The following is a 15084-nucleotide window of genomic DNA, read 5'->3' as shown; positions in this document are numbered from 1 at the left end:
CCTATTAATTTCCTCTTCATTATCATATATCAGCCAAATCTTTCATCCCAATAACTATACCAGATACACCCTGTGTTTCTATATGCATTTCTATATGAATCCACATTGTATACAATATTTATGTCTACAGAGTACAAAAAATAGCACAACATAAATCTGCCACACTTATATTCTAATATATGCAAATTTATTCAATTTTTGTGTTTTAGTCAATTATGCTAGAAAATTTAATATGATATTATACTGGGTAACATTTTTAGAAAATGTCTCACCTGTTCTGAGTGGTCTGAATCACATTCTTGAGGTAAAGGATAGAGTGCTCCTTGTGACTCCTGAAGCTTTTCTTTTAATTTAGCGTTTTCCCGCTCTTTTTGAAATAGCTTATCCTGAAGATTAACAACACTTTGTCGGAGCATAGCTTCACTTGATTTTGTGGTTTCAAACCAAATATGTAACTCATTGTAAAGCTGTTTCAAAACATATATCCAAATTTATTAATAATCAATAAAATAGTTATGTCTATATATTTATACATATGGTCTATATATGACATACTCATTGCCCTCAAGTTATTTTAATAGTCTAAGAGGAAAAACAATATAAAAACATATGGGAAACTAAATGATATAATCACATACCAATACAAAACTCCAACTGACGTTAAAAAGACAAGATGTTCTATTGGCCAGTTGTAATACAGGGTTGCAAACATTTTAAGCTAGCTATATTAATCTTCATGATAAAGAACGGATTTAAGCTGTGAGAGGTGAAGAATAAAGGCAGTAAAAAGGTCATCTATGCAGATAACTGGGGGAAGAGATTTCAGGCAGTGGAACCCAGTGCAAAGACCTTGAGGGTGAAGAATACCTGGTATGTTCAAGTGAAAAAACGAAGTTAAATGTGGCCAAAGCAGAGAGATTAAGAAGCGAAGGCAAAGATGAGATCAGAGGGGTAATGCAGAGCCAGATCATGTAGAGTCTCACAGGCTGTAGTAAGGACTTCGGCTTTTACTTTTAATCAGACAAGAAACCAGTGGGGGTAATTTAAGAGAGGAATGACCTGATTTGACTTACTAAGTTTTAGCAAGAACATTCTGGCATCTATGTTGAGAATAAACTCAAAGTGGGTAAGGTCAAGAGCAAAGAAACGAAGTAGGAAACTACTGCAAACATTCAGGTAATGCAAGTTAGTGGTCACAGCAGGGGTAGTGGGAAGTAGTAGGATTCCAGACACCCTCTGAAGGCAGGGCAAACAATAGCTTAGTTTTGAACATGTGAAGTCTGAGATGCCCGTTAGGCATCAAGTTAAAAGATGCTAAGTAGGCGATTAGATATACTCTTTCCTAGAGTTCAGGGAAGAGATCCAGAGCAGATAATCAAATCTGGGAGTGATCAGCATATAGACAGTATGGTTTTGAAAGCCTAGGTGAGTAGATAAAATCACCTAGGGTATGAATTTAAAGAGAGGGAAAAAAAAGAGGTCCTAAGATTTTGGCTTGGAACATTTTAACATTTAGAGGACAGGGTGACTAAGGAAGACTAGAAAGCAACAGAAAAGAAACAGCTAGAAACTGAAAGAAGAAAATCACACAACTGTTATATGCTGTAAGCCAGAAGGGAAAAAAAGGGTTTCAAAGGATAGAGTCATCGACTGTGACAATGTTGCTGGTAAGTGAGGTAAGATGAAGACTGCTAAAAGATTACTGAATTCAGCAATATGGGAGTCACAAATGATTCTGCAAAGAGAAATTTTAGTGGAGTGAAAGGGGCAAAAACTTGATTGAAATAGGTTCAAAAGAGAATGGAAGAAGAGAACTTTGAGACAAGTTAACTCTTGCAAGGAATATTGCTGGAAAAGGAAAGAAAGGAAGGGAAGGAAAGGAATATAGTAAGGTCAAGACAGGTTTTTTGTTGTTGCTTAATTGTTTTGGTCTTCCATGCAGATCAGAGACACAACAGCATGTTTTTATGTGGTTAGAAATGATCCAGTAGGGAAAACTGACACCGTAGAAGAGATGTGGAATGCCTCCTTCTGAAGTTTATAAAAAAAAGTTGAGGAGGGAGACCTCAGTAATCAAATTATACTCTGGTAAATCCACGCTGTACTTTACATGTTTCTGTTGGAGCATGGGGAGGAGGAGGAGAGTAAGAGCTATACATACTGTCATGGAAATATACTCAAGGCATATTATTTGAAAACAGCAAGTTAACGAACAGTAAGGATAGGATAAATTAATTAATATTAAAAATGTAAGATACCTAGATTGGTGATATGTGTATATGTACACAGACACAGTATATAATGCATGAAAAGGTCTGGAATGACTACTCAGATGATTACCCCTGGGGAGGGGAATGAAATGAACTGGGATGAGTGGAAGAGAACTCAAATCTGTTATATTAGCATTATCAGTACTTCTATATCATTTCAAATTTTTATAATAATATATTTATGTAATTCTTATATAATTAAAAAGATGAAATAATTTTAAAATATTCTGTTCTTCTAGAGGGACTCTAGGATACACTCTCAAATATTAACATCAGTAAAGTCTGGGGCAATGGCTTCAGGCAGGAGGGCAGAGAACTTTATTTTTTTATACGCTTCTGAATTTTTTGAAAATTTATCACAAGCATGTATTACTTTCGTAATAATCACTTCAAATAAAAATGTTTAAGTATTCAGTTGTTTGAAATGATATAGAATCTACAAAAGTTCTCAGGTAGGGTATTAAAAAAATGGTTGCTCTCTGCAAAGGCTGCTAAGGAGGATCAACCAAAAAGTAGAATTAAGGCTGAAACAATTTATCTTAAATTTTAAGTTAAGCAAAGCTGAAAAAGGAATCTTAGAACAAAAGATTGAAAAAGTAAATAGCAAAGGAAACACTGCCTTTTTCTTCCACCTTACCCAGTTCTCTCTTGTTAACTGAGAGGAGAAACAGCAAAGTATTTGCACATGAGAGAAAAGAGTTATGAACTTTAACAACAAGCAACCCTAAAGACATATTTTAATATAACTTCCCATGGGTTAGGGACTTTCAAGCAAAAATCAAGAAAGAGAAAGAAAGGTTTGCGTTAAACACCTACACAGTGAAAAAGAGAAAAGAGTTAAAGTTACTAATAAGGTCCAATTTTTCAAGTCAATTTAGCAACGGAGTCTGGTTTAGAAACAAAAGCATAATGGGCAATCCCACTGTATAAAACAAAAAGGTGGAGCTGTTCTATTCAAAGTGGAGAGGATGGACACTACCCTGATGCTTGGTGTCATCCTCGTCCTGACAAACTCGAAGGAAACACAGAATTTAGTCGAAAAACCACAGTTACAAAGCATCATTTGAAAGTATGTGTTTAAAGTTTACTTAATAGTTATTTATTTCATATTAATTATAGATGTTGAATTTCCACAGTGCTTTTTTAGGAGAAGAGTAAGCTTAGACAGAAATAATCCCCAAATAACACAGACTGCACCATTTAACCTCTCTAAGCCTTGGCTGCCTCAACTATTAAGAGGAAATAACATCAATCTCATAGGGTTGATCTGTGTAGAAAATAAATTATTTCTATAAATATGTACACCACACAAAACATAAAGAATTTAATAAAAGTGTTTTTTAATTACTAGCTGTAAGTATTGCTGCTGTGTCAGCATACCTAAATATCTGGGTAAGCCTTCTTGAGGGGCTCCTTAAACAACTGTAAAGTAAAATGACTACTTAAAAGAAACACACAAAATAAAGAGAAAGATCCTTGGAAAATAGTGATCCTAAAGACCTCATCAGCATACCCATTTGTGTTTGTGCAGATTTGCCAATAAAATAATGTGCAAATTCTATAACTGAAAGACTGCTTTAGGTCATAAACTAGAATCATACTTGTTGAATAATTTCTCATCATAGAAGGCTGAATAATCCCATTCTCCAAATCCTTCCTGGTTTGAGGACTACAGTTCTAGTATGTTTCATAGTAGATATCAAAACTCCAATTTATAAAAACAATATCCTACAGAATAAATTTGCATGTATATTTTAAATGTTTCAGCCTTAACAGCCATAAAAATACTCACATAATTTTGAATATTACCAAATTGAATCATATTTCATTTTTAATTTTGAAGAAGCAATATAAAAGGGAGTAATAAAGCAATATTGAAATGTGCAAAAATTTGAATTCTATATATTTTTATAAGTTCACACATATAAATTTACATTTTTATGACAGAATAAAAGCATACTTTTTGATATGATATACTTTCAGCTGTGTGAACATCTTCCTGGTTCCTCAGTACCTTCTGTGTGTCCATATTCAGAAGCTGAAGCTGTTGGATCAGTTCTGCTTGCTGTGCTGTATGTGCACTGTTCTGTTTGTACAGATTCTGCAGCTCCTGCAACTCCTTCCTGTGCAAAGCAAGCAATAGAGAGAAGCATGAATAAAGATCATCTTAGTTAAATAATTTTGTTCATCTAAAGTTATAGATCGGCCTCCAGTTTTTTCATTTATTATTTTTTACTGCAGGCAAACATATTAACAAGAGAAATAACATATGAAGTATTTAATATTTATCACATACACCTAGAAAGTATTGATAGAACTACTATGACTTTCAAAGCCAAATACTTATCAATTTTCTTTTATAGCTCGATAGTAATAAAAACCCTGGATATACAGTCATACTACCACCTTCTTATTGAAATTAAGTTACACTTCAGTTCCAAGAATTAATAAGCACTGATGCCAACTATCAGATAGTTCTGAATACAGGGTAACTCAACCTTTCATTTTACATTATATAGAAACTTAAATGTATTAAAAAGAATCCCAAAAGGTAAATTAAGTTTTCAAACAAAAGTTCCTTAAAGCACCACTAGTTTGTCACCTCAGGGGCCTAGGCTGGGATTCCTGTGACTCCTCTTGAAGGAAATGATGAGGTTTTTTGTCAGAAGGAAGGAGAGCAATACAAGGTGAAATCACTCCTTGCAACCCACCCAGGGTAAACTTGGTAAGTAGAAGGACAAATGAACTGGAGTGACAGTCTTCATGGCCCTAAGGGTCCAAGAAAACCACACCTCTGGGATAGAGGTTTCCAGATTCCTGTGGTGGTGAATCCTGTGTGATACAGGTCATATAAAACTGGAAAATATGTTGTAAAATAAATTTGAAGAGAAAGATATTTATAGAGATGTATCTCACAAAAGTATACATTATAGTATATATTTTGGAGACTATTTTTAATGGAGACTGTTCTTTACTTATAACCTCAAACTGGTGATTCATTCACATAAGATAAATCTTAAAAGAAAGAAGAAACATAAAAGATATGCAGACAGTTGTTGAACATGGATGAATATTAATATGGGAGAAATGAGCTCTGCTTATTTATTTATTTATTTTTAATTTCTATTTTAGTTTTTTTTTGCCTTGCCACATGGCTTGCAGAATCTCAGTTCCCTGACCAGGGATTGAACCCAGGCCACAGCAGTGAAAGCGCCGAGTCCTAACCACTGGACCACCAGGGAATCCCGGAACTCTGCTCTTTTACAGGTTTAGAGTATTAATATTCTCCAGATACAACAGAAACCCCTGAACCTACACAGATAGATGTACATACACCATCTGCCTTCGTCCTTTTGATATAACAAAAACAGCACAGACTAGGTAGTTTACAAAAACCAGAAAGTTATTTCTCACAGTTGGGGAGGCTGGAAGTTAGAGATCAAACTGCCAGCATAGTCAAGTGAGGACCCTCTTCCAGGTCGCACACTTATTGTTACATCCTCATACGGTGGAAGGCACTCGGGGGCTCTGAGTGGTCTTTTTTACAAGAGGGTTCTACCCTCATAACCGAAGCACCTCCTTAAGGACCCCACCTCCTAATGCCATCACATTAGGCATTAGAATTTCAACATATGAATTTTGGGTGGACACAAACATTTAGACTATAGCACTTTTTTTCTGTAACTATTCAAGAAACTGAAACCTGTAGAAAATAATAGTCCAAAAATGGGGGAAGGGAAAGAAGAGAATCAATAATGATACATGCCTTGAGAAAATATAATACAAGAGAGGGAGAGAAGAGACACATAGTAATGATTCTTGCTGAGTATTGTCATTTTTCAAGAATAACACTGGCAAGAATTATCAAAGGAGATAGCAGTAGCTGTAGAATAAAATTCCATCAGCACAGATAGTCAAGATATGTGTTAGCCAAGAGACCTAAGTAAATGTTGTGTTTAGAAAGGAGACATGATGAAGATAATACATATCATCTTTCAATACAATATAAAACACAGAAAACGTTCTCCTCTAATAATAGAAGATAATTTTTCTTAAAGAGAGGGCCAGAATCAGTCATTGGCTTGGATTTAAGGGTCATCTGGAACAAAATATATGTATCTTTAATCAGAAGAAACACTTGAGTTGGGAGATGTTCATACTATGAGACAGTTGGGGAGTAAAAATCAACTAAGAGAAGAGCATATTCTTGTCTCTCATCTTGTGCTATTTTCTGGGCATACTCTCAGTAAACGGAATGGAAGCATAATTTTATATTATGTATAAATGTTTCTTTCTTTGTGTCTTCTCACACCACCATCTGAAAAGTAGATGAGATAGAATGTACAACAATGTTGCAAAAATGAAAGTGGAAATTGATCAGTATCAAAGTAAGCTGCAAATAAGGCTTTGGAAACATACATCTGGACCGCTGGAAAACACTGAACTTGTGTAGACCTATCTTCATTTGAAAATAAGTAAAGAAAAACAAACAGGAATTATTTAAAAGGAGTGCTTAGAATTAAGAAAAAAGAAATTTTATTGTGCATACTCAGAGGAAAATTATACCTCTGAGTAGGAGTTACTGAAGGAATTATAAGAAAGGTCTAGAAAATGTATGAAAAAGAAACCATTGCACTTCTCTTAATTATCTCAATAGAAAGTCAAGATGTGAAGATAATCTTAACAAAAATGTCTGTGAAGGTAGGGACTTTTGTGCTCACTGCTATAAATGGACAACCTAGCATAGTTCCTGTAGCCTATTAAATATTGGTTGTTGTCTTAGACACATCTTATATACCTCTTCAGATTCAGCTCACCAGCCTCCTAGATTCTTAGTCCCTTGCTCTGCCTCAGACTATTAACAACCACTTAAGCCTATAACATTTATGCAGCTATGTGGCTCCATCACTTGAGGTCAACCAGCTGCATGCCTAGCATATTTGTCTCCTTGTACCACTTCCAGATTAGGATAAAATGCTACAACACAGGCATGGTATAAGCAGCAAACTTTGATCAATGGAAGATAAAACACAAGAAGTTTTTTTGTTTGTCTTTTTTGTTTTTTCTATCTGATGGATTGCTATAGGGCATGGTTTCTTTCTATAGTCTGTCCAGAATCAACCTGAGTGTCTAATTCAATGCACCTGATGTCTCTTCATGGCTCATCATGAAGCAGTGGCCAGCACAATGATGTGTTTCCTTGAATTACTCTTTATCCTTCCCTGCCTCAGATTATTCTTCTCTCACTCACTCTGCCTTGGAATTGAATCTCTCAAGTAAGTAATCAGTAACCTTCACTCAGCCTCTGTTTTCTAGGATATATGGGATAAGACAGTTGTCGAATGGATGAAATGATAAGGATAACATAAAGAAGAAAGATTGTTAAGAAAGAAAGATGTCATAATAGCATTAAAATCCATAATGAGAGAAGTTATGAGGCAAACCAAAACTATGGAAAGTAAAATTAATTGGTAGGTTCAAACTTGAGAAGTTCCTCCAAACACGGATTAAAAAGAATAAAGGAAAGGGTGAAAGGGTAGATTGAGCTAAGACGATGCTGAGAACCAACGACACTTCTTCCCATCTCAAGAAGAATGTTGTGTCCGGTCTTACATTTAGGTCTCGAATCCATTTTGGGTTTATTTTTGTGTATGGGGTTAGGGAGTGTTCTAATCTCATTCTTTTACACGTAGCTGTCCAGTTTTCCCAGCAACACTTATTGAAGACACTGTCTTTTCTCCATGTGTATCTTTGCCTCCTTTGTCATAGATTAGTTGACCATAGGTGCGTGTGTTTATCTCTGGGCTTTCTATCTTGTTCCATTGATCTATGTTTCTGTCAATATTATGACATAGTATGAGTGTGTTTCATGTCTGGTAATTGCAATCATTGTTGCTTTTGTTGTGGTCATCCATTTACAATGCTTGGTGTCAGTTTATTTCTCTCTTGTAAAAATAAAATACAGTGTGTGTGTGTGTGTGTGTGTGTGTGTGTGTGTGTGTGTGTGAAAATAAATAAATAAATACTTTTTAAGATTAAAAAAAAGAAGAAGAATGTTAAGCTGATTAAAAATACTGTATTGCTCAGTTACAGTGATGTTTACTAAGGGATTGAATAAGCCATAGGAGAAATTAGGAATATCCCTTTAGACATCAAATTTGATAGCAAAGACTGACAAAGGGTTTCAGACAGCATCTATAGGTTATTTTGCAGTTACCAAAAAAAAAAAAAAAAACCAAAACGTACTGTTACAAAAACAAAGATTTGCTTGCTCACATTACATGTGGCTCTCCCCTATCCTAAGACCCAAACTGGAGCAGTAGACGGCATTAGTAATATGCCACTCTAATGGCAGAGGGCAAAAAGTAAAGGCAATTCAAGCAATGACTCTTTTAAAACACTTGCCAGGACATGATATACATCACTTTCACACTCATTCCACAGGCCACGTGGCTAAATCTGATGTTAATGGAGGAGAAAGCATACTCCAGCAACAGAGAAGGCCCTGGTAAAAATGGGCCTTTAAGGTGAATCAAAATTGAGTATAGGAATAAACACATCAAGAGTAAAAAGTTTAGTGAAGAGCACTGAAGCAATACAGAAAACTAAGTCTAAATATCTTTAGGCACTGTGGTTATGCATGAGGAGATAAAGGTTATAAATCCTGAGATGCAAAATGAGAAGGAGTTAAAATGGTTGAATGTATGTCCTATTTTACTAAGTGTACGTAACAGGGTATCAAATCCAATTCAAGATGAAATGTAGTTTTTTAAAAAAAAAAAACATAATTACATCAACCTCCAAAGTTTTTTTCATGCCATTTCTTTCTTAGTTTTAGAAAAATAGTTAGTGGTTCTTATAGAGAAGAAAATATTATCTGAGATTTAATAATTCTTTCAATTTCACTTCAGTGTCTATTGTTCCATTATATCACAAAAACTGAAGTTATCACTTATTAGAAAAACATGTTCGGGACTTCCCTGCTGGTCCAGTAGGTAAGACCCCATGCTCCCAATGCAGGGGGCCTGGGTTCAATCCCTGGTCAGGGAACTAGATCCTGCGTGCATGCAGCAGCTAAGAGTCCTCATGCCACAACTAAGAAGTCCGCATGTCGCAACTAAGAAGCTTCATGCTTCAACTAAGAAGTCCGCATGCCACAATGAAGATCCCATGTGCTGCAACGAAGACCCGATGCAGCCAAAAACAAACAAACAAAAATGTTCAATACAGTCCCTTTTATCTAAGAACTTGTTTACCTACTCTTCAATCTATAAATATGTGTTGAGAAAAATATAGAACGATTCTAATAAAATTTTAATGGCTATTATTCCTCTGGGGTTGTATTTTAATTCTAATTTTTTCCCTCTATCTTCTTTGTACTTTTCCGTACTACAAGTATTTTCTTATAATTCACATGTATCATTATACCTAACCAATTATGTACTTAGTTTGTTACCATATAAATATAACCCCCCAAAAAGAATAGCAATATTAATTTCAGAGGAATTAAAACTCAAGGCAAAAAATATTATACAGAAAAAAGTAAAAAGTACAATTCACAGTAAAATCAAAATAACTTTGTTGGACACTTTACCTACCAAATCATAACACATCAAAACAGAATAGCACAGCAAAAACAACAAGTAATAAAAGGAAAATCAGTAGGAAACTATAGGGGAAAGAAAGATTCCATTTAAAACAGTAACAAAAACCATGAAAGAGCTAGGAATAAAAATTTAAGAAGAAAGGTCAAAACCATCATAAGGAACAAAACATTTCATAAGGACAGAAAGGTACTGAAACAAATGTAATGGCACTCCCATTCTCTGGGACAGAAAAACTGACATCATCAAGAGGGCTATTCTCCTTCAGTTTGCTTTTAAATTTGATGCCATAATAAAATAGCAAACAAGAAATAAGCCAGTTTAACCTAAAGTTTATATGGAAAAATTAATTAAGCAATAAATGTCCAGGAAAGCTCTGAAAAAGAGCAGAAATGGAGAATGCACCACATATTCTCTTATCCAATATTCATCATCTCTACACTATTACTCTCTGTACTCTAGACTACAATCTAGCCTGAGACGCCAACTTCCACAGACTACATTACATTGGCTCCCTTTCTTCTGGGTTTATATTTGAGTAGCTGAAAGTGCTGGTCCATGATTAGAGGGTAAAGGAAAAAGAGGTCAAGGTATTTCTTTCCCTATCTCCCTCTCCAATGAGCCACAGTTGGCAGTGTCTCTGTTCATGTATCTAAGAATACTTCTCCTATTAGTCAGCCTCTCTCCCAGGGCTAGACTTCTCACAGAGATCCAGTAAAAGCTTCTCTCCTTGCCCCTTCTGGCCTGGGGGTAATAATAGTTTCCTGTTGCTGATAATTTGTATTCCTCTGAATCTCAATATCTATTTGGAGAGAATAGACATCTTTATCATACTGAGTCTTGCAAATCATGAACTCTGTATTTATCTGTACATACTAGACTTTCTATTTCTCTCAATAATGTTTTACAGATCTCTGTATAAAGGTAACACATAGCTTTCATTATATTTGCTGTTCATATTTTTACCTATATTATAAATTATATTCTTTTTAAGTCTATTTCCTAATTTTTGTGCTGGCATAAAAAATGCATTTGAATTTTCTACACTGACCTTGTATCTACCAAGTGTGCTAAATCCACGTTATTAATTTTAGAAATCTTTCTATAAATTTTTTTGGGGTTTGCTATGTTAATTACTCATATATAGGCAAATAACTAGGTCTTTATCTTTCATTTCCAGTTTTTTTAATTTAAATTTAATTTATTTTTTTATAAACCAGGTTCTTCTTAGTTATCTATTTTATACATATTAGTGTATAGTCAATCCCAATTCATCCCACCCCCACCCCCGACTCTTGCTTTCCCCCACCTTTGGTGACCATACATTTGTTCTCTACATCTGTGTCTCTATTTCTGCCTTGCAAACCAGTTCATCTCTAGCATTCTTCTACATTCCACATATATGCATTAATATATGATATTTGTTTTCCTCTTTCTGACTTACTTCACTCTGTATTACAGACTCTAGATCCATCCATGTCTCTACAAATGACCCAATTTTGTTCCATTTTATGGCTGAGTGATATTCCACTGTATATATGTACCACATCTTCTTTATCCATTCGTCTGTTGATGGGCATTTAGGAAGCTTCCATGATATGGCTATTGTAAATATTGCTGCAATGAACATTGGGGTGTATGTTTCTTTTTGAATTATGGTTTTCTCTGAGTATATGCCCACTAGTGGGATTGCTGGGTCATATGGTAATTCTTAGTTTTTCAAGGAACCTCCATACTGTTCTCCATAGTGGCTGTATCAATTTACATTCCCACAAACAGTGCAAGAGGGTTCCCGTTTCTCCACACCCTCTCCAGCATTTGTTATTTGTAGATTTTCTGATGATGCCCATTCTAACCAGTGTGAGGTGATACCTCATTGTAGTACTGATTTGCATCTATCTAGTAATTAGTGATGTTGAGCATCTTTTCATATGCCTTTTGCCCATTTGTATGTCCTTTAGGGACAAATGTCTATTTAGGTATTCTGCCCATTTTTTGATTGGGTTGTTTGTTTATTTAATACTGAGCTGCATGAGCTGTTTATGTATTTTGGAGATTAATCCTTTGTCCGTTGCTTCGTTTGCAAATATTTTCTCCCATTCTGAGGGTTGTCTTTTCATCTTCTTTATAGTTTCCTTTGCTGTGCAAAAGCTTTTAAGTTTCATCAGGTCCCATTTCTTTATTTTCGTTTTTATTTCCATTACTCTAGGAGGTGGATCAAAAAAGATCTTGCTGTGATTTATGTCAAACAGTGTTCTTCCTATGTTTTCCTCTAAGAGTTTTATAGTGTCTGCTCTCACATTTAGGTCTTTAATCCATTTTGAGTTTATTTTTGTGCAGGGTGTTAGGGAGTGTTCTAATTTCATTCTTTTATATGTAGCTGTCCAGTTTTCCCAGCACCACTTGTTGAAGAGACTGTCTTTTCTCCATTGTATATCCTGGCCTCCTTTGTCATAGATTAGTTGACCATAGGTGCATGGGTTTATCTCTGGGCTTTCTATCCTATTCCATTGACCTATATTTCATTTCTGTTTTTGTGCCAGTATCATATTGTCTTCATTAATGTAGCTTTGTAGTATAGTCTGAAGTCAGGAAGTCGGATTCCTCCAGCTGTTTTTTTCACTCAAGATTGCTTTGGCTATTCGGGGTCTTTTGTGTCTCCATACAAATTTTAAGATTTTTTGTTCTAGTTCTGTAAACAATGTCATTGGTAATTTGCTAGGGATATCACTGAATCTGTAGATTGCTTTGGGTAGTATAGTCATTTTCACAATATTGATCCTTCCAGTCCAAAAACATGGTATATCTCTCCATCTGTTTGTATCACCTTTGATTTCTTTCATCTGTGTCTTATAGGTTTCTGAGTTCAGGTCTTTTACCTCCTTAGGTAGATTTATTCCTCTTGTTGCAATGGTAAATGGGATTGTTTCCTTAATTTCTCTTTCTGATCTTTTGTTGTTATTGAATAGGAACGCAACAGATTTCTGTGCATTAATTTTGTATCCTGCAACTTTACCAAATTCATTGATTAGTTCTAGTAGTTTTCTGGTCACATCTTTAGGATTATCTATGTATAGTATCATGGCATCTGTAAATGGTGACAGTTTTACTTCTTTTCCAACTTGTATTCCTTTTATTTCTTTTTCTTCTCTGATTGCTGTGGCTAGGACTTCCAAAAGTATGTTGAATAATACTGGCGAGAATGGATATCCTTGTCTTGTTCCTGATCTTAGAGGTAATGTTTTCAGTTTTTCAACACTGAGAATGATCTTTTCTGTAGGTTTGTCACATATGGCCTTCATTATGTTGAGGTGGGTTCCCACTATGCCTACTTTCTGGAGAGTTTTATCATAAATGGGTGTTGAATTATGTCAAAAGCTTTTTGTGCATCTATTGAGATAATCATATCATTTTTATTCTTCAGTTTGTTAATATCGTTTTTATTCTTCATTGATTGATTCGCGTATATTAAAGAATCCATGCATCCCTGATATAAATCCCATTTGATCACAGTGTATGACCCTTTGAATGTGTTGTTGTATTCTGTTTGCTATCATTTTGTTGAGAATTATTGCATCTATATTCATCAGTGATATAGGTCGGTAATTTTTTTTGTAGTATCTTTGTCTTGTTTTGGTATCAGGGTAACAGTGGCCTCGTAAAATGAGTTTGGGAGTGTTCCTTCCTCTGCAATATTTTTGGAAGCTTTTGAGAAGGATCTGTGTTAGCACTTCTCTAAATGATAGAATTCGCCTGTGAAGCCATCTGGCCCTGGACTTTTGCTTGTGGGAAGATTTTTAATCAGTTTCAATTTCATTACCTGTGATTGGTCTGTTCATAGTTTCTATTTCTTCCTGGTTCCATCTTGGAAGGTTATTGCTTTCTAAACATTTGTCCACTTCTTCTAGGTTGTCCATTTTATTGCTATAGAGTTGCTTGTAGTAGTCTCTCATAATGCTCTGTGTTTCTGCAGTGTCCATTGCAACTTCTCCTTTTTCATTTCTAATTTTATTGATTTCAGTCCTCTCCCTCTTTCTTGATGAGTCTCACTAAAGGTCTGTCAATTCTGTTTATATTCTCAAAGAACCAGCTTTTAGTTTGATTGATCTTTGCTATTGTTTTCTTGTTTCTATTTCATTTATTTCTGCTCTGATCTTTATAATTTCTTTCCTTCTACTAATTTTGGATTTTGTTTGTTCTTCTTTCTCTACTTCCTTTAGGTGTAAGGTTAGATTGAGATTTTTCTTGTTTCTTGAGGTAGCATTGTTTGGCTATAAACTTCCCTCTTAGAACTGCTTTTGCTGCATCCCATAGGTTTTGGGTCGTCATGTTTTCGTTGCCATTTGTCTCTAGATACTTCTTGATTTCCTCTTTGATGTCTTCAGTGATCTTTTGGTTATTTAGTAATGTATTGTTTAACCTCCATCTGTTTGTGCTTTTTAAGTTTTTTTCCCTGTAATTTATTTCTAATTTCAGTGTTGTGGTTGGAAAAGATCCTTGGTATGATTTCGATTTTCTTACATTTAGCAAGGCTTGATTTGTGACCCAAGATTTGATCTACCCTAGATGATGTTCCATGTGCACTTGAGAAGAAAGTGTAATCTGCTGTTTTCAGATGGAATGTCCTACAAATATCAATTAAATCTATCTGGTCTATTGTGTCATTTAAAGCTTGTGTTTCCTTATTAATTTTCTGCCTCGGTGATCTGTCCATTGGTGTAAGTGAGGTGTTAAAGTCCCCCACTATTACTGTGTTACTGTCGATGCCCACTTTTATAGCTGTTAGCAGTTGCCTTATGTATTGAGGTGCTCCTATGTTGGGTGAATATATTTATAAGTGTTATATCTTCTTGCATTGATCCCTTGACCACTATGTAGTGTCCTTCCTTGTCTCTTGTAACATTCTTTATTTTAAAGTCTGTATTATCTGATATGAGTATTGCTACTCCAGCTTTCTTTTGATTTCCATTTGCATGGAATATCTTTTTGCATCCCCTCATTTTCAGTCTGTATGTGTCCCTAGGTCTGAAGTGGGTCTCCTGTAGACAGCATATATACGGGTCTTATTTTTGTATCCATTCAGTGAGCCTCTCTCTTTTGGTTGAAGCATTTATTCCATTCACATTTAAGGTAATTATTGATATGTATGTTCCTATTACCAACTTCTTAATTGTGTTGGGTTTGTTTCTGTAGGTCCTTTTCTTCTCTTG

General features: G+C 35.1%; 1 protein-coding gene across 3 annotated transcripts in view; it reads right to left on the bottom strand.

The window, feature by feature from the left end:
• CNTLN (centlein) overlaps positions 1-15084 on the bottom strand; it is a 331029-nt gene that overhangs the window by 186621 nt on the left and 129324 nt on the right. For all 3 annotated transcript variants that reach the window (XM_060155107.1, XM_060155109.1, XM_060155108.1), the window contains exons 7-8: positions 4231-4389; positions 273-467 (exon numbers count right to left, since the gene is read on the bottom strand). In XM_060155107.1, coding sequence (XP_060011090.1) covers positions 273-467; positions 4231-4389 — 354 coding nt within the window. The remainder of the gene's footprint in view (positions 1-272; positions 468-4230; positions 4390-15084) is intronic.

Source organism: Lagenorhynchus albirostris, chromosome 7, assembly GCF_949774975.1.
Source record: "Lagenorhynchus albirostris chromosome 7, mLagAlb1.1, whole genome shotgun sequence".
NCBI classification, from domain to species: Eukaryota; Metazoa; Chordata; class Mammalia; order Artiodactyla; family Delphinidae; genus Lagenorhynchus; species Lagenorhynchus albirostris.
This window is presented reverse-complemented; position numbering and strand designations above follow the sequence as displayed.